This window comes from Pagrus pagrus, assembly GCF_965226575.1.
Source record: "Pagrus pagrus genome assembly, chromosome: 23".
Classification (NCBI taxonomy): Eukaryota; Metazoa; Chordata; class Actinopteri; order Spariformes; family Sparidae; genus Pagrus; species Pagrus pagrus.
Genome location: NC_140205.1, coordinates 3,968,405 through 3,994,371, shown reverse-complemented (window position 1 = coordinate 3,994,371; position 25,967 = coordinate 3,968,405). Strand labels below are relative to the sequence as shown.

General features: G+C 40.7%; 1 protein-coding gene and 1 long non-coding RNA gene across 7 annotated transcripts; one reads left to right on the top strand and one right to left on the bottom strand.

The window, feature by feature from the left end:
* The first annotated feature begins 357 nt into the window (after window positions 1-357).
* On the top strand, window positions 358-8,288 carry LOC311252684. 3 transcript variants are annotated; one of them, XR_014621570.1, is made up of 5 exons: window positions 358-499; window positions 5,421-5,551; window positions 6,009-6,088; window positions 7,720-7,817; window positions 8,204-8,288. It is a non-coding gene; the product is annotated as an uncharacterized lncRNA (long non-coding RNA). The 3 variants fall into 3 exon arrangements; XR_014621571.1 differs by lacking the exon at window positions 358-499 and adding an exon at window positions 5,219-5,307 and having other exon boundaries at window positions 5,421-5,544; XR_014621572.1 differs by lacking the exon at window positions 358-499 and adding an exon at window positions 5,219-5,307.
* Window positions 2,041-25,967, bottom strand: prkcq (protein kinase C, theta). 4 transcript variants are annotated; one of them, XM_084346063.1, is made up of 18 exons: window positions 25,891-25,967; window positions 19,044-19,434; window positions 11,847-12,046; window positions 10,098-10,158; window positions 8,216-8,396; window positions 8,093-8,124; window positions 7,909-7,994; window positions 7,198-7,327; window positions 5,772-5,881; window positions 5,409-5,538; window positions 5,122-5,291; window positions 4,401-4,574; window positions 4,209-4,300; window positions 4,055-4,117; window positions 3,806-3,944; window positions 3,521-3,709; window positions 3,281-3,409; window positions 2,041-3,038 (listed from the first exon to the last, which is right to left on the bottom strand). In XM_084346063.1, exons 2-18 carry the CDS (start codon window positions 19,159-19,161, stop codon window positions 2,880-2,882), a joined length of 2,163 nt encoding a protein of 720 aa, XP_084202189.1. In that variant the 5' UTR covers window positions 19,162-19,434; window positions 25,891-25,967; the 3' UTR covers window positions 2,041-2,879. The 4 variants fall into 4 exon arrangements, with proteins under 4 accessions (XP_084202189.1, XP_084202190.1, XP_084202192.1 ...); XM_084346064.1 differs by lacking the exon at window positions 25,891-25,967 and adding an exon at window positions 19,726-19,975; XM_084346066.1 differs by lacking the exon at window positions 19,044-19,434 and having other exon boundaries at window positions 25,891-25,966.

Here is a 25,967-nt window from a genome sequence, read left to right as displayed (position 1 = left end):
AATTATGACTTTGCATGTAATTATTTAGACTTTTATGTCATAATTTCAACGTTCCATCCCATAAGTATGACTTTTTCATGGGAATATTATTTATTAATCAAGTTTTTATCACTTTTTCTTCTTTAACCGGCAGAAATGGGCTTCTATAAAAAGACAAAGACATTTTAACCTGTTTTCTAAGTTGCTTAATTTGTTTTTCAACTAAAGATTGTAACATCGATTATTAATTATTTATAATACAACTGAATCTGTAGTAATTCTCTCCGTCATTATTTTAAATTTTCATGCATCAGAAGAAAAACCTTTCCTTGTTTTCCTGAGCGAGAAGTCCGCGCCGAGCCGATATGTCACTTCCGGCCGCCATCTTTGTTTTGTTTAATAAACGGTTGCAGGTTCTGAGCCCAGTTACAGATCTTTACTGTGCAGTGGATGCATTATTTGGACCTTACATGTCGCCAGAAGAGTCTTTTAAGAAGGTGGAAATGTCTTCAAAATGGCGGTAAGTGTCGTCAGTTGACCTCCCTGGTTTTTAAAAGTTGTAACATGTAGAAGTAAAACGAGTCATATAGTTAGCTCTCAGCTAACAGTTAGCATTATGTTGCTAAGTGTCTCAAATGTAAAAAGATGTGTGAGAGGCACAAACGGCAGCCTAACTATACTTTTTGTCTACTCTACTTTTGTAAAAGGACATGTATCATGTTATCAACAGCCTAAATGTTACCCATGAGAAGCTACAGAGCAGTTAGCCTTTATTGGGATAAAGTTAGATAACTAAGCTAGCTAGTCCCAGTTGTTAGGCTACAGTTGATTCAAGAGCTATACATTCTCATGTCTTCATGTTTAAACCACTGCGGTTGATAGAAACATGAAATGTGCTCAACAGTTCTCAAAGACAAGGCTGTTTTCACTCATCATGCCGTGCTGGTTTTTCATTTTTCCTGCTAGTACTCTCCATTGTGATGCGTCAAAGTGTTAGCATGGAGGTCCAGATCCAGTAATCCTCCAGGGACATACTGTATGGATGGTTTTGATTTCAGATGTTTTAACTTTGCACCTGTCAGCCATCACGTGTGTTATCCCTTTTCTCATGCCATCAGGTATCTCTGCATTTTGATGAAGGGTCATGGTAGTTCTGAGTGCTGTATCGTAGGCAACTGGACGGGTTTCAGTTTCTTGAAGACGAGTTTAAAAGCCTGAAGCTCCCCTCCAGTTAGTCAGAACTGAAGAGCCTCTTGGATGAGAGGTGAAACGTTGTCTATGATTCAGCACTTAGAAGTATCTCTGCATTCATTCACATTATTATTTTCATGTCTTTACAACCTCATAATGGTGAAAACAAACATTTTTATATCTTCAGTAGCCAAACACAACTGAGAGTTTATGGGAAAACGTTCTGATCTTATTTCTCACCCTGTTACTCACTGACCCACAGGAATGCTGTGATGTATTGAGAACAGTCAGAGTGTTCACCAAATTAGTTTCACATAAAATAGCGTGAGTCAAGGAATCTAAAAGGGAAATGATGCCACAAACGTAACACCTAATTGTCCCGTTTACTGAGAAGAGGTATGATGTCAACTGAGGTCACTCAAATGAGGAACTACTTGGAAAAAGAGAGGTGGCACATTTCACTGGTAGTCTGTTTAAATGCTATGCGTAGTAGTAATGCTAATGAGGTGCTATTGCAACCGACATGCTTTACAAGCCTGTTTTGTCCCAGTTGGTGGTCGCATTAGCTGGTGTTCAGAGAAACTACTGTAGAAGTTCAGAGATTGAAGTCGCCAATTTGTTGATTTATTTACTGAGCTAATTATTTATATTTACTTATTGCTGATTTTGGCAGTTTCAGTCCTCCATACATGAGATCATCGCTTAATTTCTTAGTAAATCTGCTGAACTTCAACACATACATGGTAAAGGGAAGAAATATTTAAGTGGAAAAACTGACACAGCTCTTCTTTCTGTCTCCACCTCCACTCTTAGTCAGAAACAAGACAGACCGCGATTTAAAAAAAACAAAACACTGATTTTATTGTACAGGATTCACAATGAAGAGAACAATAAAAACTACAGTATGCTGGGATCTAAGTACCTGATCCAACCGACAGCGTCAATAAAACTCCTGAGGTACGACAGACACGTAAACACACATAAACAAAAACTCTGTAATTGAACTCTGTAATACATTAACAGATCTACAGTACATCCACCTGACAGTGCAGTATATCCACAGAATTACATTACATTTATTTACACAACAAAGAGCTGTTAAAATGTATTTTTAACATCTGTACCCAACATGGAGGTAAAGGACTGGTTAAGCTATGGAATAGGATAGGAAATAATGCCATAATGGGACAATAGATTTAATTTGGTTTAACCAAATATCTCAGTTTACTTTAATTGAAGAAGTAAATTCATAAACTATTATGAGGCACCATAAGTTAGTTTTAATACATTTCTATTGATAAACACATCCTGACAAGCACAAAGGCAAGTTAAGGGGTTAAATACTGTAAGGGGGAAGTCTAAAGGTAATTACTTATATGTTTTTAAACTTAAGGAATTGATTTTTTTTTGTCTTGAAGTTAATCGAGATGATTTGTTCATTTTTTTAATGTAAAGATGTGGATATTTTTGTTTTTATTTGAATTTTTAAAACGGAGAGAGACAGAAAAGTCAGACGACAAATTTCCTGTCATGGTTGCGTTGTATGTGCTACACCTCGGACATCCTCTTAGTGACTATTGTATTGTATTGTTTATGAATACAGTTGCGTTTTGTGACATTCACGGTCTAAAGTCTCTGCAGTTTGATTCAGTTACAGTAAGTGCTGGTTGTGACGTGTTTGTAGGTAGTAGGTTGCTGGTCGGGTTCGGTCAGCGTGCTGTGATGCGAGCCATCCCCGGGTTCACAAAGGAGAAGTTTCTGAACATCGTCTGGTCAACACTGTTGATGAGCGTTCGGTCGGCACACGACAGCCGCGGCTTCTCGTTGATGAACTCTTTGTCGAAGTTACTGCAGTCACTGGGCGACGACTGTGAGGGAGGAAGGGATAATATTTAAATACACACATTGATATGTACAATACACCAGTGGCTCCAAGCTTATTTTTTTGTAGGATGTTCCCACACAACCATAGAGTGCTGGAGGGATGACGTATTTTTGCCAACCCGGAAGTTAGCATCCCTCTGGTTCCCTCGACAAAAAGTGGATGTATAAGATGTTTGAAAAATGGAAAAGAGAGACCCTGCTGTTTATCTGCTTTTACTCTACTTACTAAAGTTGGCCTGAAGGGTGGCGCCACCTGTCGTTGTTCCAGGGCGTTCCAGTCGGTGCTGCTGAAGAAGTGGTGCTGCCTGATGTTCCCCTTCACTCCCAGACGCTCCTCAGGCTCCCTCACAAACAGCTGCAAACACACCAGAGATTACAAACCGTACGTGGCTGGTTTAGATGTGCTTGATAATTGACATACAGGCAGTCAATTCACCAGTTTAAAAAAGCAGAAATCATGTCTGACCTTGATCAGAATGTCTTTGGCGTCTTTGGTGAGCCAGCGTGGATAAACAGGGTTGTCTGTTCGTATGGACTGAAACAGCTCCTCTTCATCGCGGCCGTGGAACGGAGACTGACCGATCAGCATCTCGTACAGCAGCACTCCAAACGACCACCAGTCCACAGCGCTGTTGTACTTCTGACCCAGCAGGATCTGACACACAGATCACACACATGCTGTTTAAACAGGCTAGCTTTTCTAAATTAGCCTTAAATAACATGTCAAGAATGAAAAGGTGTGTGTGCTCACCTCTGGAGCGATGTAGTCTGGTGTCCCACAGAAGGTGGACGTCCGCAAGTCGTCCTGCATGTTCTCCTTACACATGCCAAAGTCTGCAATCTTTATATGACCCTCAGAGTCCAGCAGCACATTATCCAACTTCAGATCTCTACAGGACGAATACACAAGACGTACACAAATACAGAAATCAGTTCTCAGTTCTTGTGTAATGTTCGTCGACAGTTTCAGTTCTGTTTCTGGTTTATACTTAGACTCTACCTATAAATGATTCCTTTCGAGTGCAGGAACTGGAGACCACAGATGATCTCAGCTGCGTAAAAGCTGTAGAAGAAAACAGGAGAGAGGGAAAGATTCATAGCAAGAAGGAAGCAACAGTATTCAGCATGCTGGATGTTGTGCCATTTATACATACGTGGCTCTGTGCATGTCAAACTTGTGGCAGTTCTGGATGTGGAACATGAGATCTCCTCCATTCAGATACTCCATCACGAAGAAGAGGTTCTCCTGGACACAGACATGCAGAGAGGTCAGAGGTCAGAGGTCAGAGCTCGGAGCGAATGTCCACAGATGATTTTCTGAGCGCCTGAGTGTGCGTGGTCATTACCTTTGTCTGGAAGGTGCAGTAAAGGTGCGTGAGGAAAGGGTTTTCCCAGGCTAAAGAGAGGACCCTCCTCTCCACCATGGTGCACTCAACGTCATCGTCCATCAGCACCACGTCCTTCTTCAGAGCCTTCACTGCGTAGAACTGCCCGCTTTTCTTCAGCTCGGCTAAAAACACCTGTAAACACAGCAAAAACAAACTGCTATCACCAGCATCAAAGCATCCAGATCTCAGTGGTTTTTCTGTGGAAACTGGCTGCACGAACAACAGACCACAAGACATGCAATGTGCTGATTTGGAGCTGTAATGGAAAAAGTAATTCCTTGAAGATGTTCTTTATTTCTAATAACTACAAAAATGTGTTTGTGTGTGCAGTTTATTCTTTAATCTAAAATGTAAACAAATGATGCAGAAAAACTGATCCGGTGAATTCCCAGTGCGTTGCCACAACATTTGCATGTTTATAAACATCAAACAAGTGTTTTTTGTAACACTGTCAAAATAGAAATATAAAAATACGGCTGCAACTAAAGGCAAACAAATCGTTGGTTTAGCTCCTCCATTAATGTTGTAGTGTCAGAAAATGCTCATCACTCTTAAGCTGTTGTAACAAGTGAATTTCCCTGCTATCTTATACTCTTAAAAGGTTAAAAAATGTTGGGGAGTGTCTAAGAAATGCTAAGAAACAGAAAATATTCACATTTAGACCACTTCCTGTGCGTACCTTTCCGAAGCTGCCTTTCCCGAGCATCTTGTGCAGGACGAAGTCATCAACTTTGAACTTGGGGTGGTGATCCTTCCTGGGAACGGCGTACAGAGGCTCCTCATCCGACACCTCCTCAGCGAGTGGCCTGCTGATGTCAGGCGGTCCGTCCCATGAAACCCCCTGTGGCTCTGCAGGAGGAGGCAGGTCGGTTAGGAAGCAGGAACTGGAAAATTGATGCCCAATATTCAAAAAGAAAAGAAGTAGTGAGAGTCTTGTTGAGGATGAAGATTTTAGAGGTTGTGTACCTTTGCTTGCAGGTGTAGCTGTGGTTGTTACACCCGTTACTAACCCAGACGGAGCTCGCACCACTCCCGGTTGGCTAACAGTGACTGGACCTTCTCGACCAATAATGTCTGATTCTCTGATGCTTCGCGCCTGAAGGTAAAAGGTAGGACCAGCATCAGACTGAGGGTTTTGGGATTTGATCCAACATTTGTTTTGTCACACATAAATAAAAAAACAGCATTAAAAAAAACAGCATTTACACTATCTTGAGAGATCAGGAAACAGTTTGCTTAGGTAAAAGCTCACCATAATAAAGGTGAAAGCACTTTCCTGCAAAGGTAAACATTTTAAATATTTTGAGAGAACAGAGGTTTGTTGGTTACCTGCTGTTTGCTCTCGATGATGGCCAGAGCTTCAGCCATCAGTTTCTGGTTCACCCCACAGAGGTTGGCCACTTTCTTCTCACACTTATGATGGACGTTCATGCTGCATTCTGCACAGAAAACAAAGCGTTACCACACTTCATCGTGTGTGATAAAAATGTGACATTTGAGAACACAGTTTTGTATCTATAATGTATAGGGGTGTGAGCTTTCAATTTCTTCTTTCTTTCTTCCCAGTGTCTTTTTTCTCTCCAACCCGCCTACTTGCGCTCGTAGCCTGCAGCTGCAAGAAGACGATCAACTGACCGGTACCGGAGGTAGCTCAGACAGCGTCACAGATATTAGCTCTGTCAGAGATCTGTTATTGATTTGTTTGGGAAGAGGGTTTACTCAGGACAGATTTGAGAAACCGAACTTTTCAAACAAACTGAATTTCTAAATATTTAATGTTTATTATTTTACCCCTGAACTTGTTGAACTCTTTGGTGCGTATTATGTTGGCTAACCTGCAAATCTGCAAAAAAGCCACCAGGATTAATTCATCAATTCATCTTTTTATCGAGTTGTCACTACGATTTGATTATTTTTTCGATTTAAACTCCACATATTTTCACACATAATTTGAGATATAACAAACTGAAGCTACTTCCATACAAGATATAACTAGATTAAGATGTTTTTCTCCTAGTTGGTCAACGCATGACTTTGACGTACCGCCAACATCACATACACCCAAAAACTGTACATCAACGCCTCGTACACATTGACTGCAGCAGTGTTTTGGCTTCTGTTAGAATAGGTTTACTTTGACACTGAACGCTGCTCCTTCCAGCTGCTGTGACAGCTGCAGTGTGTTCCTGATGGGAAATACTGTTGTGACAGCTGCTGGAAGTATATAATGTCATGCTGGAGACTAAATAGTTGTTGCTCTTGGTGATTCTGAAACTGAAGGATTAAATGTTCCGTTACAGGCTGAGAAAACGTTTCTAGCACTTAAGTTTCATTAAACCTTATCTAAATCTACTGACCTCTGAGTGTGCTCTGCCTCGTCTCGCACATTTTCCTCTCTGGTTTCTTGTTTTTAGTTTCAATTTCAAGTTTAAAGTTTTTCCACGTCTGAACTGAGGCTCTAATGAAGAACGGTGTGGTGGTTGTACAGGGTGCTATATCCAAAATATTTGCTTTTATACTAGTCGCTCGTAGCTGTTTTTATCTAATGACTCAGCACAGAAACCTGCAGCTACCTCAGTCCTACTATTAGTGTGTCAGATCAGCCATTTTGTCATATAGACGGCAAAATCCAGAAACAACATTAGTTATCGACAGCGTTAACATAAAGCAAGTCAGTCAGTGTGTACGAGGTCCAGTTTGTTGACACAACAAGTGAAATAAATACCACAGAAATGATAAAACTCCAGCCTCTCACCCTCACATTTGAGCCCCTGCTTGGCGAGCCCCCACAGCAGAGTGCCACAGTGTTCACAGAAGGTCGGACTCTTGTAGTTGTAGACTTTAAACCTGTGAGGCATGTCGATCTTGAAGCGCTCCTTGTGGATCTGAAACACACATCACACATCATACAGCTTTTCATAGAGACTCGTGGTGCTCAAAGGTGCCAAAAATGTCCCTTTCCAGGTATCATGACCCAGTTACTCCGCCATCTAGTTCCATTATATTAGAAAGAGGGCAGACATCTCTACGGCCAATATCTCAAAAACTCTGCACACAGACCAAAAATCTAGTTGGATAATGAGCACTACAGGTAAGAGGAAAAATATGTATTTCTGATTTTGTGGTGAACTGTCCCTTTAAGCCCAGACAAAGCCTCGAGCGGTAGTAGTAGATACACTTCCTGTCTCCAAACAGTGGGTGGCGGGTCTGTCCTTCTACACTTTGTGCTACAACATGAGGTTTTGTATTCTCTTTTGGTTTCATGTGAACTCGACAGGCTGAGGAGGAAGTGAAACAAGAGCGAGAAGATAAAAGCAGCAAAGCCAGACGAAGAATGTCTGCTGTGATGATACGTCTGCACAAGGCGACTATTTGGTTAGTAAGCATTATAACCACAAGTTTACAAACCTCTTACACATGCTGCATCAGCTGCTGTGGCATTAATATGAAACAATGACACACTCACCATTGTTTCTTTGCTGTTAATGGCCGACCCGGTGCACTTGGCGATGACTTTGTCGATGCATTTTTTGTGAATGGCCGCGTTGCACTCTGAAAGACACGAAGACGACACAGTAAGAAATGAGGAAGAAGAAGAAGGAGTAATTTAAATCCTCCATGAGTTCAGTGGAAAATAATGTGACACTCACGTCTGCACTGGTACCCCTGCTTGTTGAGACCCCTGTGGTGGATAAAAACAGGTGTAATGATTAATATGATAATGAAGAAAAGGATGATCAGGGTGATCTGTGATGTCTCAGTTTGCTTTGTACCAGACAAACTCCTTGCAGACGGAGCAGAAGGTCGGCTGAGGGAAGAACGTGGCGCTGAACTCGTGACACTTGACGATGTGGATTTTGGCCTGTTTGATGGCGCCTCGCCGCTGGTGGAGGGCGAACAGACCCTCTCTCTCCGGTTCGGTCTCTTGGTCTCCTTCAGTTTGACCTGCAGCGTCTGAAGCAAATCATACAAACTTTAATTAAAACAGAAAACAGATTCAGAAGACATGTATTGTTGTTGGGCTCAGCTTTGTTTCCTGATTGCTTACTGCCAAGCAGATTTCACACCTCGATTTCTCACCTTTTGTGGATGGAGAAGTGTTTCTAACCAACATCAAGTTTCCTTTGACCAACGAGTTACTATTTAACATCCCGTATGTTAGAGTCAGTCTTCTTTGTTGCAGCGCCATTATTGCAGTTTAACATAAATGCTTCAGGAGTTAGAAGATGCAGCTAAGCTGGAATGACTTCTTTAATGGGCGGCAAATATTTTTTTATTTTTTGCCAAATTGGTAAAATCCAAATTAAATTCTGGGTGAAACACCACCCATTCTTTGGGTGTACAGTATGTTCATGTGTATTTTAGGACAACATGAACATAATTCAAACCCAGAGAAAACCATACGATTATTCAAGGTAACGGTGAGTTTCATTTGGTCACCTCTCACTATCACTACCAGGGAAACATGAGATAATACATCAGACAGTGACGAGGGAAGTATCATATCCTGCCTCCTGCATGCTCGTACCCAGGTGCCATCCCTCAGAGAGTACAGAGCATTTCTAACAGAATCTCCTGATCCTTTAGATATTGTCCAGAGTTCATATGTAAAAGGGGCTATTATGTATATGATACCCTGTCCATGAACATTTCTGCCTCAGAAAACAACTCCAATGATCCCACACTACTTCATGACATCATTAAACTACTTATTTTGTTTTCATTGTTTAAACTAAAAGACCCCTAGATGCAAAAATTACAAACGTGCGTTTGTAAAAAAAGAGCTGGACTGCAGGCAGGAGGTAGCAGCTAGTCTGGCTCTGTCTATAGTTCAAAATTATGCCAATTCAGCACCCAATTAGGCCTATTTACAGAGTTAACATTCTCCCTTAAAGGACCTTTTTGTAAGAAAAGTTGATTTTGGACGTGTCGGCCAGCCGCCATCCCAAAGCGTCAGTTTTTGAAAAGTTGGAAGTGAAACTCAAAAATCTATTTTTTCTTAGGAATAAGTCCTTTTAATCCATGAACTCTGTACAAGCACAATGTTACCAAATCTGGCAACCTCCCTGTGATGAAATCATTCAGGAAGCTTTGCAGAGTCGATATGAACAGCTGTTGACAGCCAAGAAATAGATCGAGTTCACCCTCCCCCCCACACTGAGCCCAGCCCAGCTGCTGATCTTCTCCTCTCAATCTTGGAAAGAAGAACGCATTTCCCGAAACTATCAAACGATCCTGCTGCTCACTTAAAAATGAATGGGATTTATAAGATCATCAGTCTTTTAAGCCACAGTTCATTACACGTTTACAAGCTGCACCTGTACAGTATGTGTGTGTGTTTTCATGTAGTTCAGGAGGAAGTTGCACGGATCAAATTGTCACAGTACTCTCTGCCACCTGTTGTTCTGAGCACTGATTTCCTGTTTGCTGGGTCTATTTAAAGAAACAAGAGATGACTTCTCCCTATTAGCGTTTAGTTGCTTCTCAGGCCTCGGCATGGTGTTAACGTCATTCAGAGGATATAATACAAAGCGCACAGACACCCTGTAATTATTTTTGTCTTATTTTTAGTTAGAGAGAATGTCATCAGGCCGAGACGATTAAGGCTCATTAAAACACAGGAGGGTAGTAGAGAGTTGAGTTTGAAGCACTCACCACTTTTCTCCAGATAATACCGAGCCTCCATCTTCAGACGTCCCTGTGGCTTCAGGTCCAGCTGAGACAAAAAGAAACAAAAAGAAAAACAGAAAGAAACGCGTTTTAGGAAAAGAGTAATTCATGAGAAAAACATTCAAAACGAAAAAGGGAAGGATGTGGATTCATGCCGATGATGATGATGCATGAGCTGTGACGGACAGCGTACGCAATGCTGTTCGACCGCACAGACGCATACAGTTGGCACGTACAAACACTCAGATTTTTTGGATTCGTATCTTCTTCGATGTGTTTGTTTGATTCTTCGTCTGGTATCGGAGACAGTTGGCATGAAGCCTCTGGTGTCACTCAAAGCTGAGACTCACGGAAGATGTGTGATCTGTTTTTAATCTCTAATTAGTTAAAAATAAACTTGACGGAGGGCTGGGTAATTAGCCTGAGCAGTGATGGCCTCCATAACCTGGATTTCAAGGAACTCAAGTATTTCTGGGGCGTTTTTTGACGATGTACAATAGAGAGAGAGGGGGATTAAATGCATTAACGGTCTCCAGCTGGACTCTAACTGGGGTCTGTGCAGTTACATAGTCTTACCCCAATGTATTTTAGCATGGAAAGAAAGATACATGTCCTTATTTTAATTTAAAGCTACCGTGGGTAGCCCCAGTCGCCAGTTGCAAACCACTGATATGTTCACATTTGCATGTCGGCACGTACCATAGTGGCGTTTCTACAAAAACGTGTCATCATGTCCTGTTCATATTACTTTTTATGACCTGACTGTCATATCTGGAGGTGGAGGGGATGGTGGAGGAGTTACAGGCGACACGGCTGCAAACCAGTGACGACAGCTCAGACAGCATTTCAACATTTCTTACTGAGAAACCACTGGATATTTTTATTTTGTGGTGACAAAAACGGGTATTTCTGAGCCAATGACTCATCATCTTTTTTCCGAACCCTGACCAAGTGGTTTTTATGCCTGAACTTAACAGATCATGAGCACAGTGTTGTCACAACATGAAATAGACAATGAAACCTAATCCCATCCATTCTGTCGACGAGGTTTTGTGCATGAAGTCAAAAAACAACTCTTAAATGAATCATTCTTGCTCACAAGGTCATTAAAGAATAGCACATTTAACACTGAAGGGAAATTCTGGTATACAGTTGTTCGTTGGTTGTTCATAAAACAGATGTTACAAAACAGTTTACAAAACAGTTATTTCAAGTTAATGAGACGATGTAACTTCTTGTACATTACGAGAAAAAACCTGAAAAAAGAAAAGTTAAAAGTTCTCGTACCGTGTTGCCCTCAAAGACACAGTATAAACCTTTTCAGTGACATGTAATGTAGCAGGACAGCAGCACAGGTGTCGTTAATAAAAAACATTAACAATGGCTTCATTCCAGTTCGTTCCAGGCTGTTGTGCGTGGGAGCGAGCCAGCAGTGATGTTAATTAATTACACCTGTGCTTTTCCTGCTGAAGTGAAAACGTCTCTGAGGAAAAAGCCTCGCAGGTCATTTTCTGTGCAGAGCAGGTGACGACGCTCCGCACCACAAACAGACACTGCTCTGTTTCTCTTTTTTTTTAATGATTAAAAGGTGGATTACCACTTGAAACATTTGGTATTTTGACCCAAAAGTAAGCCAGCCCATCTGGATTTTTTGCTGAAACAGCCAAACAGCTGGTCCGAGAGTACAAACACAAACAGACACGCACACACACACACACACACACACACACTAACCCAAATTTCTAGCTTGCCGTTCTCCTTCTTGCACCGTGTTGCCAGAGAGTCCAGAGCCACCGTGGTCTCTGACTTCAGCTCAGCCGTCCGGTCCTTCACCATCACGTGCATGATGCGACCGCGGTGGATGTGGGCGTCGAACGTGGTGCTCCACGGCGGGTACATGGTGGGCTTCTTCTGCTTGTACACTTGGCCCTTTTCTGCAAAAAACAAAAACAAAACAATACACCTCCTCACTGGCTGGCTCTGTACTTTGACCTTTTGTCTGTAACAGACGGGAAATAAGATGAAAATAAAGCGGTGATTTTCACTTTGACTTTCAGTTCAATTCCTAGAAGTCCTGTGCGTCAGCAAATTAAACATCTCTGTGTTACTGGCACTCAAAGAATGAGTCCGCGTGTATGCTGTGTTTCCCTTATCGTCAACAAATCTCTTAAAAACCAACCACACATGATCCTACTTATATGTGTTTGTCGCCAAAGCCTGATATAAATTATTCCACTGTGTCACAGATCAATGACGAGCTTAAAATTAAACTTTCGGATGATGTTCGGAGTTGTGATCAGACATCCTGGGAAGACCTGATCCTAATCCACTGACGGCAGAGTCAAAGGGTCTGATCATGTGCTAACCAGATTTCAATAAAACATGATAATATATCTAACGTGTGGCACGCAGACTGATATTATTATATGAAAGTAAACAAAAGCTCCAACTCATTCTGCCTCTGTGGAAGACCACTTTAAAGTACTGTTAGGAACGAGGAAAAGAGCTACACGGTACAGTAGTGCCACTGACAGTGGATCAATGGCTGTTATTGTTTAATTTTGTGAGTAAAACCTGAAGCATATATTGGGACAATAAGAAGCATCAGTGAAAGACAGATGGGATGTTTGCATCACTCAAATGTGTGAAATTGGAAAACTGGTTTATTTCTGTGGTCATTTTTAGTCGTATCTGATCAAAATGAGCTTTGAATTTCAAACATTGAGCTCAGAAGCAAGACTGGCGATTCCCCACCAGCATTTTTGTTCTATCCTCCCCCACCTACGTGCATGAATAAAAAAAACAAAAAAAAACATCAAAGATGACAGAGCTAACTTACCGGTAGCCTGCGGCTGCATTTCCAGACACTTATCCTGACGATCAACTAACTGGTACTAGATGTAACTCAAACAGCGGCGAAGATGTTTATTAGGTTTATTTTCTTTTTCAGAGACCGTCTATTGATTTGTTTGATCAGAGGGTTTACTCGAGACAGATTTAAGAAATCAAACTGATTTTTTCTGTGGTGGATTTTCTTCTCTAATGGAATAGAATATATTTTACTCTATTACTTGATGGATACGGCTTAAAGGACCTATTTATGAAACTTAAAGTAATTGTCTGATATGAGACCTCACAGCCACCTCAAGTCAGAAGAGAGAGAAAACACTAGACAAGGACTCAGCGAAGACAGAACCGAGATGTCCCAGACGCAGCTGCCTAAGACAACTAACTTCAAAGTGTGCAGGATGGCATTTTTATACCGCTAATCTTAGCACACACTGACCTTGATCGATTTATATTTTTAATCCACTGAGGGCCCCCCAGCCACTACTTCCTTTCTTAAAAGTGATTAGGCCATCATGACCCAGCTAGTTCATTTGTCTGGCATCCCCCGTGACGCGTCAGACAGATTTTCTCATGTTCTGCTCACGTCCACTGTCGCCTGTTTTCAACTTTATTGCATGTTTTGAAATATTTATATCCCCAGAGTGAAAAAAAAACGAGCTCGGAGCTGAGCGTCACAGACAGGTGAGCGACTTTTTGGTTTAAATACTTTTTCTGGCATTTGTTGACGATAACAACTGTATAGAATATCACCAGGCTCATCCTTTAGGGATTTAATTCACAAGTTGTCATTATTAACATCCGGAAGATGGGAACATTTCCTGCCAGCGAGGGAAACCGACACCAGGAATTAATCCGAGCAAATAGGATGAATGTATAGTGTGTCACTCTCTGGGGATTAGATGCTCTTTCGCAGTGCCGAGCTGTCATTTAAAGCTGGATTGCGTGATGCCTTTACATTAAAATATGGTAATTTCATGATGTGTGTGCGTCAAGTGTCGTTAGATGTTTCAGATCTGGGTAACACTTTTAGTTTGCGTGGCAGGATGTTGCACATACCATCTGAAAATGTGTCCACCTGACTAGCAGACCTTGATCGTTGAGAGATTTTCGATCGTGTCACACGCCCAGAAAAAAATTAAAAAAAAACATTCCTGGCTTTTATAATTGACATCTGCCCATTTTTCTCTGCATTAACCTCCAAAATATCCACTTACATAACAGCCACATGCCATCCCGCCGCTTCAACAATAAAGCCAGCTAAGCCTTTTTACTCCCAAAGTGATCTGCCTGCGGCCTTCTCCATCATCGGCTCATCTGCTATCACCGGCTCTGGCAGCTGCCGTCTGCGCCGATTAAAGCACCCGGAGAGGAAAATGTGTCTGTTCCTCGGCAAGACAACTCAGGCTGCATCAGACTTTGTGAGTTTCCTTGCAGCGTTATGCAGCGAGAGGTGAGATGTTTTGGTGTCAGTCAGTTCCTGTGTTATTCTGTGAAAAAGCACCAAAGTGGCATTTAGACTTAGGTGTGCTCTGATCTCTCTGCTGCGTTGAAGGAGTTTGAATCCGCCTCTTTTTACGCACTGAAGGTGTTTTATCAAAGGTGTTTAAACACGACATTAAAGCCGGTTACTCTTCATACAAGAATCTGAAATAAAATCTACACCATCAGCAGCATTTGAGCTGATAAGACTTATCGCAGGAGTTTGCCTCATTTAAATTGTATTATAAAAGTAGAAGTTAACCAAGAATGGCCCACTGTTTGAATTCAGTGACACGGTGTTCCCCATTAAACCAGGCCGATATAAACAAAGCAAAAAAAGGAAACTGCTAAGAGTCAGTAACATGAGCACTCATAGACAAACAAAACAAAAAAAGGTCTATATTAGTGTAGTACTGTAGTCTCATTTAGACATTTAGTGATGTATTTTACGTCGTAGAACAAAGCGTGTAAATATCTTCAGCCTGTGGTAACCACAGACCTTATGTGGACTACAAACTACACCACTCTAGTCATTAAAGCAGAAACACCGTCGTTTACAACATATTCATTCATTTACTCTCTAATGGAGACGTGAAAGCAGACAGAAATGGTACCAGACTGAATGAATCACCGTCAGCCTGCATTTTCTCAGGAGATTTCGTGCCCGGTGACAAAATTGCAGAGTGAAAGTAACACCGATGGTGTCATTATGTAACGTTGCTGAAGTTAAATATCATTAGTAGCTCAGTAGTAAGGGCGTGCCAGCAGAGCTCTGGTTCAATCATATCTCTTTCAGAAGCTTTGTAATCCAGACTTAATGTGCACGGCCTTTTCAGAGACTTAAAATATGAGTCCATAAAGATAAATCTGATGAGTCCAATGTCAAAGCCCACACTGACTGTCTTCTGCGATTATATATTCCTCGACATGAACTGTTTTCCTTTTCTTTCAAACTTTATTAGCAACAGGAACTTAACCGTCACAGTTCTACATCTTTGAGGGAGACTTGAATAACAGGGTCACTGTCAGGACAGACTAGTACTGTACCGGTGTCAATATAGATGTCAACATATCCAGATTCAGGTGTCGGATTCGAATCCGAACTGGAAAGAAGTGGATGGTGCATCTCTACCTTGAATTGAGACTTTCTCTTTAATGACCTGTGATCGGAAAAGTCTCCCATCACCAGCTAGATTTTCTTCTTTTTCTTTCTTTTTTCTTTTTGAGACAAAGATGAAAAGAAGATACTTAAAAAACACAATTGTCTCGGCTCAATAAGGCGAGAACAGTGAGTTTAAAACCAAACGAATCCCTGGTTGAAAATAACCTCAAGGAGTTTGTTCTGATCTGCTGAGTGCTTGAAGGCCAGAGTCACTGCAGCACAGACATGAGAGACCAGAGCGGCTAGATTTTTCTAAAGCCTGCAAACAGAGCCAAGAGGAGGTGCACAAGTCTATTTTTCTCTTTGATGACTTGAATTATAATATGCTGAGAGGTTATTATAGGATCTTTGGCCAAAGACGGCAAAAAAATACTGCCTGCTCGGCTTTAAAGCTGCAGTCCTGTGTACGACTCGCGCTTAAAAGAGCCCGAACACTTTTAACTTTGTGGAGGACTTCAAAGGAAAAAGCTGTTTATTGAAGCTTTCCATCACTTCTGCTTGAAGATGAACTCACCCGCAGTGAGCGCCTGATGGGAGCTCCTTTTTTTTGTTTGCCAGCCGGGGAGTTTCTCATCATCAGCTCTAAATTTCACCAACTCAGAAGCAACGTGTCCAGCAAAAAAACGCAGGCGTCACTCAAGCTGTTTTTGTACAGTTTCAAAGGGAAACTGAGGTAAAATCAAGTATTTTTCCACTTTAATCATCTTATATGATGGCAGTTTCAATATTAAGCCGTGTCAGCATATGAGAGTATTGTGTACTGTAGTCCTGCAGCGTTTTCTCTCTCAAGTCAGTGTCATTCAGCTTCTATCTGTGTTAAAGTGAAATGAAACTAAATGACACCGTCCCCTCGGGTGAGTCAGTGTAGTATAAATGAAATAGACACACAGAGGGCCTCTCTGTGCTGCTTCGGAGGACCAGTCTTGTGGTTTTGCAGAGGAAAAGAAACATCAGAAACCCTCCTCTTTCCCCTCAGCGACACTCTGTTTTTAGTCTCCATCCTGCACTCATGCTCAGCAGTGGTTAAAGATAGCCAGATGCAGGACGAAGATATCTGCTCTCAGTCTGTTATCACGCTGGGAAGTTTCCCAAAGTTGTGACAATGAACGTGAATCAACGGCCACAATGAAGATCTTTTAAAAAAAAAAAAAGAAGGATAAAATGGAGCCTCTTACATTTAAAGTTCTATCTTTGTCGCATTCGTCAACACGTCATATGGAGCCTGCCATCCTATACCTCAGCTCTCCTGACAGTACGACACTATATATACATGCACAGTGTGTATACTTAGCCTTAATCGCCTCATAAGCTGCGGATACTACAACCATATTTTTATACAAATATTTAAAGAGAATCTGTGACACCTCTGTTATAGTTTAGTCATCGACTGCCTAACAAAGCCTACAAAGACATGCTACTTCTACTTTTCTATATTTATTCCATACACCCACTGTTGTAGCTTAACTGAGCATAAAATGCATCACTTCCTGCTTTGCAGAGGAATTTATTTTTTTTTCTGAGAAAAAGAGCCAGTGAACATATGGAGCTTACAGGAGTGAATGTAAAAGCTTTCATGAAGTGGAATTAAAGAGTTACTGCTTCATGTTGTCGGTATCAGTTCAGAGCATGTAACTGCAATAAATGTATATGAATGAGAGTGGATGTTTGCGGGAGCAGTTAACTGAACTGCCACAAAAAACTGTTTTACTTTACAGGGTGGAAAAGACAACAAAACCAGAGTTTAAGTTCAGGCTGAAGCTAACAAACATTTACTACTGGTCGAAAAGTCGTGAATAAATTTAACATTTCAAGATTAAAGTCGACCTTTTGAGACAACATCAAACAGCGCATATGACTGAAACGGTGCTTCAGAATCGGCTTTACTAGCAAATATATTATTTGTTTTAGCTCATAAACACAGTGTAGTTGTCGGACATATTTTAGAGTACTAAACAACGTGCAAATCATACAAAAACGCCAAGTCAAGAAAACGCAAGACAGTGAAAAAAGCCCAGTTATCTCCAACAACAACAACTTCTCCAACTGGCTAATTAATCACATAAAGATGTTGATGCTTTCAACATTTTCCCCGATAACTGATTCATCATTTTATATGTAAAATGTCCAAAAACAGAAAAAAACAAAACATGCTAGTCACAATTTTTTCACAGTCTGAGGTCAAAAAGCAAAAGATCATCAGAAAACGATCATGTAAGTCAAAGAAGAGACGCAAACCACCACTTCAAAAGATGAAACCAATGAATGAGACTCCAACAATTAATCGATTACTCATTAACTCATTGATTTCTGATACATCTACTGAGATCACATGTTAAATAAAAGCAACAACCTCCATTACACATGTAAACAGACATGTAAACACTAACTGATGGACGGACACACCTGCGACCACTGATTGAACTCGCATACGTACACCATCTTACTCACATAACTCGCAGTCCTCTCTTTGTGGTGTCTGTGTAACACTTTGATTTTTGCTGTCTAGTTTTTGTTTCTATTTTGTATTTCAATACGATTCTGTCTTTTATACGCTGCAGATCAGGAACCTGCCGTAAGCTGAGTTCGGCCAGTTTAAATGAAACACATGTCAACATCTGTAATGTTACTCTAATCCTCTGGATCATAGTAATAAAGTGAAAATGACTTGCAGCTCTACTACGACACTTAAACCTAGGATGATGGTGTTACCACAACTACAACATACTGTATTAATTGATATTGTGACAAAATACTCCATTAGATAAACTTTAGGTTAAAGTATTTACAGCTGCGACGATTAATAAGACAAATCGATTAGTCTGTTGACGGAAAAATAATGGCTGAAATTGGTGTTTTCAGCCTCTCAGATATGGAGATTTCCTGCTTCTCTCTGCTTTATATCATATTAAATGACATAAGACATATAAAGACACTTCCTTTGACTTTGAGAAACTCAGACGGATATTTTTCACTATTTTTTGACATTATAGACCAAACGATCAATCGATTAATCCAGAGAAACATCGGCAGATGTATCGAAATTGAAAATAACCGTTGGTTGCAGCCATAAAAGTCTTTCTTGCGTCATCTTAGTCTTAATCAATCCCACAATGTAAACACAACGATTCTCAATAAAAGAGATATTTGCACCAAGTGTGGTGACATCACAAACAGTGTTTAAGCAATTAATTAATTAATCAATGAACAGAAAAGTAGCTACCAAGCAGTCTGACAATCGATCAGTCGTTCAGGTTCTCAAGCAAAAACGACAAACATCCTTTCGGTTCCGGCTTCTCAGATGTGAGGATTTGCTGCTTCGGTCTGTTTTCTATCATTAACTGATGAGTTTGGACATTTGAAGATGAAACCTTGGCCTCTTGAAACTATTCACTCAATCACAAGAATCATTGATCTAATTAGCCGTTTGCATAGTCACTGACCTGTTTCAATGGACTCCTTCATGTGAACAGCACAGTATGCATTGAGCACCTCTTCATGGTAGGCCAGACCCGGATCGATCTCAAACTTGGAGAACCCAATCCTCAGGAAAGGCGACATGGCTGCAGGTTTCTTACGTTCGGAAATCCAAAAAAACCTCCAGGAAACCTTGCGACGATGCCCTTTCTTTGCAAAGAGATGAGATTTCTCTGATTTTTGGAGATAGGTTGAGTCTCTCTGTCAGCCACCACCACCTTTCCTCCACCGCAGTGCACGCCGACTGGCCCGTTTTCCTCCAGAGGAAAGATAGGCTGTCAGGGGAGGAGGAGGAGGAGGAGAGGGAGGAGGAGGAGGCAGAAGACAAGGTTTGCTGTTTTCCGCCCTTTAAACAACCTGAGAGAGGAAGAGACGGAGACAAAGAAAAAGAGAGCGAGATATTTCATCACCCGTGACACCGTAACCACAAGAGCTGAGCGAGATTCCCTGCAAACTGTCAACTTTATGTGCTCCAGCTGGCTGTGACAGCAGGGTTTTAGACTAAATCTACAGCAAGATTTCTCCTCATACGCAAAAATCGAATCAAAAGTGTCCGTCATGTGAGGACAGGAGAATGTTTGAGGAGTTTTGCGAGATAGCAAACCAGCCCTCTGAACCTGAACGCAGCTAAAATAAAACCACCCTTACCTCCAGGACTTGTAAACAGCAGCAGCAGCCTCTGAACACCTTTTTATAAGAAACAAAATAATCCCTCAGAAAATGCCTCCAACTTCGCTTTGTGTAATTAACCACAAAAACAAACACAGAAACCACTCGTGCTGCCTCTACTGCAGCAGTTTGGGTGGCACGATCTTCGACTTGGTGACGGTCGATGTGATATTTGAGGCCTGCTGGAGTGTGTGTGTGTCTGTGTCTGTGTGTGTGTGTGTGTGTGTGTCAGTCCCAGTGGTGGTGGAGAGGAGGCTGGGAGGCGACTATTAATAGAGCTGAAATACTAAACGCAGATCACGACTGCATGCGCCTGAGTTCGCAATACTTGTTGTCATGGTCATCGTCGTCAGAAGCCGGCACAAGTCACCTTCTTTACTGTAAACCTTGGCTGACCCTGAGTCAGCGTCATGGGAATAGACTCAGAAATATTTTAAGTAGGCTACAGTAGAGGGATAAAATATTTATACTGAGCCAAGACATTGTGCCAACATTAAACATCTATTAAACATCTATTGATTATAGAAAAAAAATACAGAGTTTGAAAAGAGCTGCTCCATTTAAAGCCAAATTAATACTTCATTTAAAGGGTCAGGTAGAGATGTCCACTTTCTCACAATTATAATAAAACTAGATGAACTAGACAGCCAATATCTACAACTACCGGACATATGTTTTCACTTGTTTTTCAAAAATAAACTAGCCGAGGGACGTCTGCTTCGCCTTCAGCGTTTCGGGCTCTTATCGACATCTGTCGAGCAAAAGCGCGGGTCTGCAGCTGGAGTTTACGTCCTTTGAATCTTCTGTGCATATACATTTTTTTTCAGCCGTAAATCGCTGGCAGCGCTTGCAAACTTAAACCCTGGATTGCTCTATCCTTGTTCAAAGCACCAAGAAAACTCAACAGCAATGTCTCTTCACAGAGATCACGACCTCGTTGCTCAAGATAATCCACTTGTCGTGAGCAGTTTCATGTAGGGACTATTTTCTGACAGCCGTATCACCACGCAGAAGGAAATGTGCATCTACTCATCGACGAGAGGCTCCAAAACTAAGCTAGCTAGCATTTCAGCTCTGATGAGGAGGACAGTGTTGTTGTTCACATCCTGTGAAGAGCATAAGCCTTTCTACCATATTAAATATCAAATATGCAAACGTCTGAAAAGCTGGAGCAGCTGCAGCTGCATCATCTCCACAGAAACAAAATCAATTCCTGCACACACTTATAAACTCTGCATCGATGTATTAATGCAGTGTGTGTGTGGGGGAATTGACTGTTTTCTTTCGAAGTGTTTTGTTTTTCACCACAAAAGAGACGAAGCAACTTGTGTGTGTGTTGCGTTGCCCTTTACACGACTCTTTCACCTTTTCTGTCGTGTGTTGTTCCACACGCAAAGCTCAAGTTATTTCAGTCTGCACAATAGCAAGGTGAATTATAGGTAATTTTGTCATTTTTCTGAGGTAATGATCTAAATACTTAAAACCACATTACTGTTAACAATAAGCACATGGTATGAAACCAGGACACAGCTGTAGCCTTGTTTAACCTTTAATAACATTTGACTTTTTTTTATAGGCTTTGCTGTTTTTTCGTGCTGACTCACTGGAGTATAATTATATCCAGTTTAATTACAATTATAATGTGAAGCTCATCATATCAACTAAGGACTCCTCACTTTTGTGTGATTCTAACTTTTGGACCAGTCCTCTTGCGATGAGTGGTTATTAGTTTTTTTTTAAAAATACCTTATTTTTTCACTACACCGACATCTACATAGTCGATAATATTGAATTTCTGACGCACAGAGTCACACCTACACACACCCTCCTCGTACCAACACAGATTGAAACATCTGAAATGTGCAGAGCTGCAGCCTCCGGTGCACTTTGAACCTGCTGTGCTGAAGCAGGGGGGAGTGAAACTTCCGGTGCCTAAGTTACGAGGAGGTAACCACACTTCCTGTCTCTGGGTGGCTTTATTTTTCATGTTGAAGCTTCACAGGTGGAGTGGAGCAAACAAAGACTGAAAAACATCAACTCAAAACGCGGCTGCGCGGCTACATTTAAAAAAAAGGTGGGCAGAGAAAAGCTCTGATGAAGCTGTACATAACAAAATATTATGAATTATTACATTAATCAGCATAACTCATTTTTAATTATATATTTAAGACTACTCGATATTGATATATGAGTCTATTTTACTGCTGTGTTTACAATCTCAGCGATGCAATCAGATTGATTTATTAGCATCATAAAACATTAATAACTTGACCTATTTCATGTTAATGGCAGCAAAAGACCTGAAGTTTCTGCTGCTGCTATCTGCTGCTGGTCTGTGGTGGACTCGGGGTGTACCTTCAGTGAAACCACAAGCTCCCACTCTGATACTTCTGTGTAATGACATGACTAGATCATCTGATGCGATGAAGAGGTCGAAACTTGTGTTTGACCCGAGTCTGACTCAAGTGGTAGTTTGGTTTGTGTAACTGCACATTAGACAGCTATGGACTGAGTTTAAACATGATAAACGAAATCATTTTTGTAATGGTTTCATATGTTTTAATTTCTCAGTAATGTGTAAAAAACGTGCTTTTGAGCATGATTCAACGTATGGTAAAGTGTATTTTGTGTCAGCGAACATGTAACGTGTGCATGAAATTAGTTTGAAACTGTTTAGTTTGAAATTTAGGGCCACTTGTGGGTCGTTAACCGAACCGCCCTCATGTGGGTTGCTAAGGCCAGGTGAGCCCAGGTGTGATGGTTGTTAAGCTGTCTGTGGAGGGAACTCAGTACTGCGTTGTAGGAGGGTGATAAGTAATGCCACAGGCCACCTCCTCTGTTCAAAGACGGTCGCTCCAGTTTGACATAGATGGACTCCTTTACTCCTCTCTCAAAACATCTGTGTCTTCTCTGGCCAAGATGTTTACATTGTTGTCCTCAAAGGAATGATGTCTCTCCTTCAGATGTGAGTGGACGAGACTCCGCTGTCCACTCACATCTGACGGAGAGAAACTTTTCCAAATGAAGGTTGTTGCTGCTGCACACTCCAGTTTCTCTGCAAGTTCATACACTTGTTTTCTACTCATTTTGACCGTCAAAGTCGATGAATGGGCGACACTTTGATAATATATAGTACATTTACAGTTAATTAACTTTAGTAAATAGTAATTTCACTGTTAACAAACAATGAAATGCTTTATCAACCACTTATTACTCAACTGTACAAACAATTGCTTGATAAATGTTTTTTTTCGTTGTTTGATTAACTATAAATGAACCATGTATTAACGACGGTTGTTACCAATTAATGTTTGATGCATATGTGGCACAGGTTTGAAGCAGAAGGCCAGTATGATGCTCAGGAAAAGCTCACGTGATGTGATGTGATTCACAATACAGGGTTAGTTAAATAGCTGACATCAAAAGACTGTAGTGTGTAGCGTGTTAACAGCCTCTACATGACTCAGGCCCGATGTTCACAGACGAGGTGATGCTTTTAACTTCTATTCAAATTAAGTCACGTTTGCTGACTTCCTTCCACGCTCTCCGACTCTCTCACCTGGAGGTTAAATCGACAGGGTACACACAACGTTACCTTGAGTAACATTGCAGATTTCTCTGGGTTTGAACATTTGGGATTATGTTCACACATATATAACAGAGATTGAGTTATTTTTAGACATTTTTAACGCCAAAGGTCACATATTAAAAGACACTGAACGCTGTATATGTTTTGAGCCGATGTGATTCAAAGTATGAGGTCCTAAGGGGATTACACGTCCGTGCCCTCTTTTCTTTCCCTCTTTTTTCATGAAGTAACTGTACTCTACACGTAAGAGGATTTCCAACACACAGGGGTCATTGTTTAAACAAGCGGCTGCCCTTCATACTGTTAAACCTTTGATTATTATTTTGAAAACAGCAGCTTAAACGCGGTAAATCAGCTGCTGGTGAGGTCTTACGTGCTTTTCCACACATGAGGATTTTGTGTTCATTTTATTGTTTTGTAATATCGAGGACGACGAACAGAAGCCGGGGAATCGCTCATGGTTGATCTTTTTCAGCGAGAATAAACAGACTTTATTGTTGTTGTTGTTGTCTCTGAGCACACACTTTTATGTGTGCAGGCATCAGGGTGCCATCTGAAACCACCCGCGGGTACTCAAATGCCACCCGGTCCACACACACACACATGTGGAGTTACAAGGAAGGTCAAGCCCATGTGCCAACGCCAGAGACCTTTCACTGACCTTTTAAGAGGGAGGGCAAAGTCCCACCTGACCTCTCTGTACCGAGCACCATCAAAGCACTGTGTGTGTGTGTGTGTGTGTGTGTGTGTGTGTGTGTGTGTGTGTGTGTCAGCCAAAGCTTTTTTTGAAGTTGTTAAGACAAGAGGGGGGATCTTTGTTGTTATTGACAGGAGGTCCGTGTGTGTGACAGAAGCCTCTGAAGAGCCCAGACGCTCCAAGTGTCCCTGAAGTGGTCACTCGTTCAAAGATAGACCAGAGTAAACACAAAGGATGTGACCTTTACATCAGCTCACATCAGACAGGCTCACGTTTTGGGTGTTTCTACTGTTATGGACGCCACTTAATGAAAAATTAAATGTTGTAACTGCATCTTTTTCCTCAAAAGGTACAAAATGTGTGTAGATTGAATTGTTTCTGTAACTGTTGCTTTAAATGGCTGCTGTGTTGTTTAATGATAATGTATAAATGTAAGTAAGTGCTTTTACGTAAGCACAGTTGTGAACAGGCTGTAAATAGGCATGTTTTTGCTTGACATTAAAATGGTGCTAACTTGAAAAGTTTGTTTGCACGGCTGAAATGTAACTAATTCCATTTACTCAACTATATTTTTGTACATTTTGTTGTAATTTCCATTAATTTGTTACTTTTAACTTGTATTTTGGAGGAAAATATGACACTTTTTTACTCCACTACATTTATTTGACAACTATAGTTACTAGTTACTTCGCAGTCAGAAGATCAGTTTATAAAATATAATGCCTCATTATAGACAAAACAACAAAAAATACATATAAAATGGTAAATATCAAAGTGCTGCTCTCATGCTTGGTTTGTTTGCAGGGTGGGAATGTACTAAATAATCAATTTGTGCACTCATATGCATTTTACTGAATTTTTACTCGAGTATTTTACATTTATATGCTACTTTTTTACTTAAACCTTAGTTTCACTTTTCACTCCACCACTATATTTACAGTATTTGACAGCGTTAGTTACTAGTTACATTGGAGAGTCGGATTACACACAAACATAACACAATACAGTCTTATTATCTTAGCAACCAAAATGTATATATACGGTATATAGTAGTTAAATTGGTTACAACTAACTGCTAACTTTATTTGAAAAGCTGTAATGTAACTAATTACATTTACTCAAGAACATTTTAATACAATTTTGTTGCAATTTACTTGAGTTTTTCCATGTATACATTACTTTTTACTTCTACTTTGCTGTATTAAGCAGAGAAATTTTGCACTTTTTACACTTTTTATTTATTTGACAGCTGTAGTTACTAGTTACTTTTAGTGAGATGGATTTTACACACAGCGAACATGCGACTTGTTTACATAAGATGCCTTTTTTTATTGATAAAACCACCTAAATGTATATAAAGAAGTAACTAGATGATACATTACTTATACTTTTGATACTTTAAGTACATTTAGCTGATAACACCTCCATATTTACAATAAGGATAATTTTTTACATTGTAATATATCTACTTTTTCTTAAATATAGAGTCTGAATACATCATCTCCTCCTGTTTAATTAATAAAATAAGAGATAATCCAAGTGGACACTCATTCAAAGGCACTATTTATACTTTAACCCTCAACACACCAATCAGCTGCGGACCAACTCAGTGATTGTCAGGACATGATTTATGATTTCTGTATTTGTTAAACACGGTTCAAAACCAAAAGAGAAGAGAAGCTAAACTAAAACAGCAACAACTCACCAGAAGCTAAATGTCAAAGACACGTGAAGGCGTCCAGGTTGTGTTTATGTCCCTGTGACGGTGTAAACGATATGAAATGTCCCCTGTGCTGCACAAACTGCGGTATAAGTTAAGTTAAAACATGTCGGCCTCATTGAAAACGGTGTTACTCACCTGTTGGAGGGCTCTGAAGTTTAGTGTTGGCGGACAGGAGCTGCTCTCCATCCGAACATGAGTCTGACAGACCGGAG

Excerpts from the sequence above, each read along its gene's own strand:
- prkcq (XM_084346063.1), bottom strand. The coding sequence starts at position 19,161 with ATGTCGCCTTTCCTGAGGATTGGGTTCTCCAAGTTTGAGATCGATCCG. Across the intron at positions 10,159-11,846 it reads ACGGCAAGCTAGAAATTTGG|CTGGACCTGAAGCCACAGGG; the intron begins GTTAGTGTGTGT and ends TTTTTGTCTCAG. Across the intron at positions 3,710-3,805 it reads CAGACTACATCGCTCCAGAG|ATCCTGCTGGGTCAGAAGTA; the intron begins GTGAGCACACAC and ends TCTGTGTGTCAG.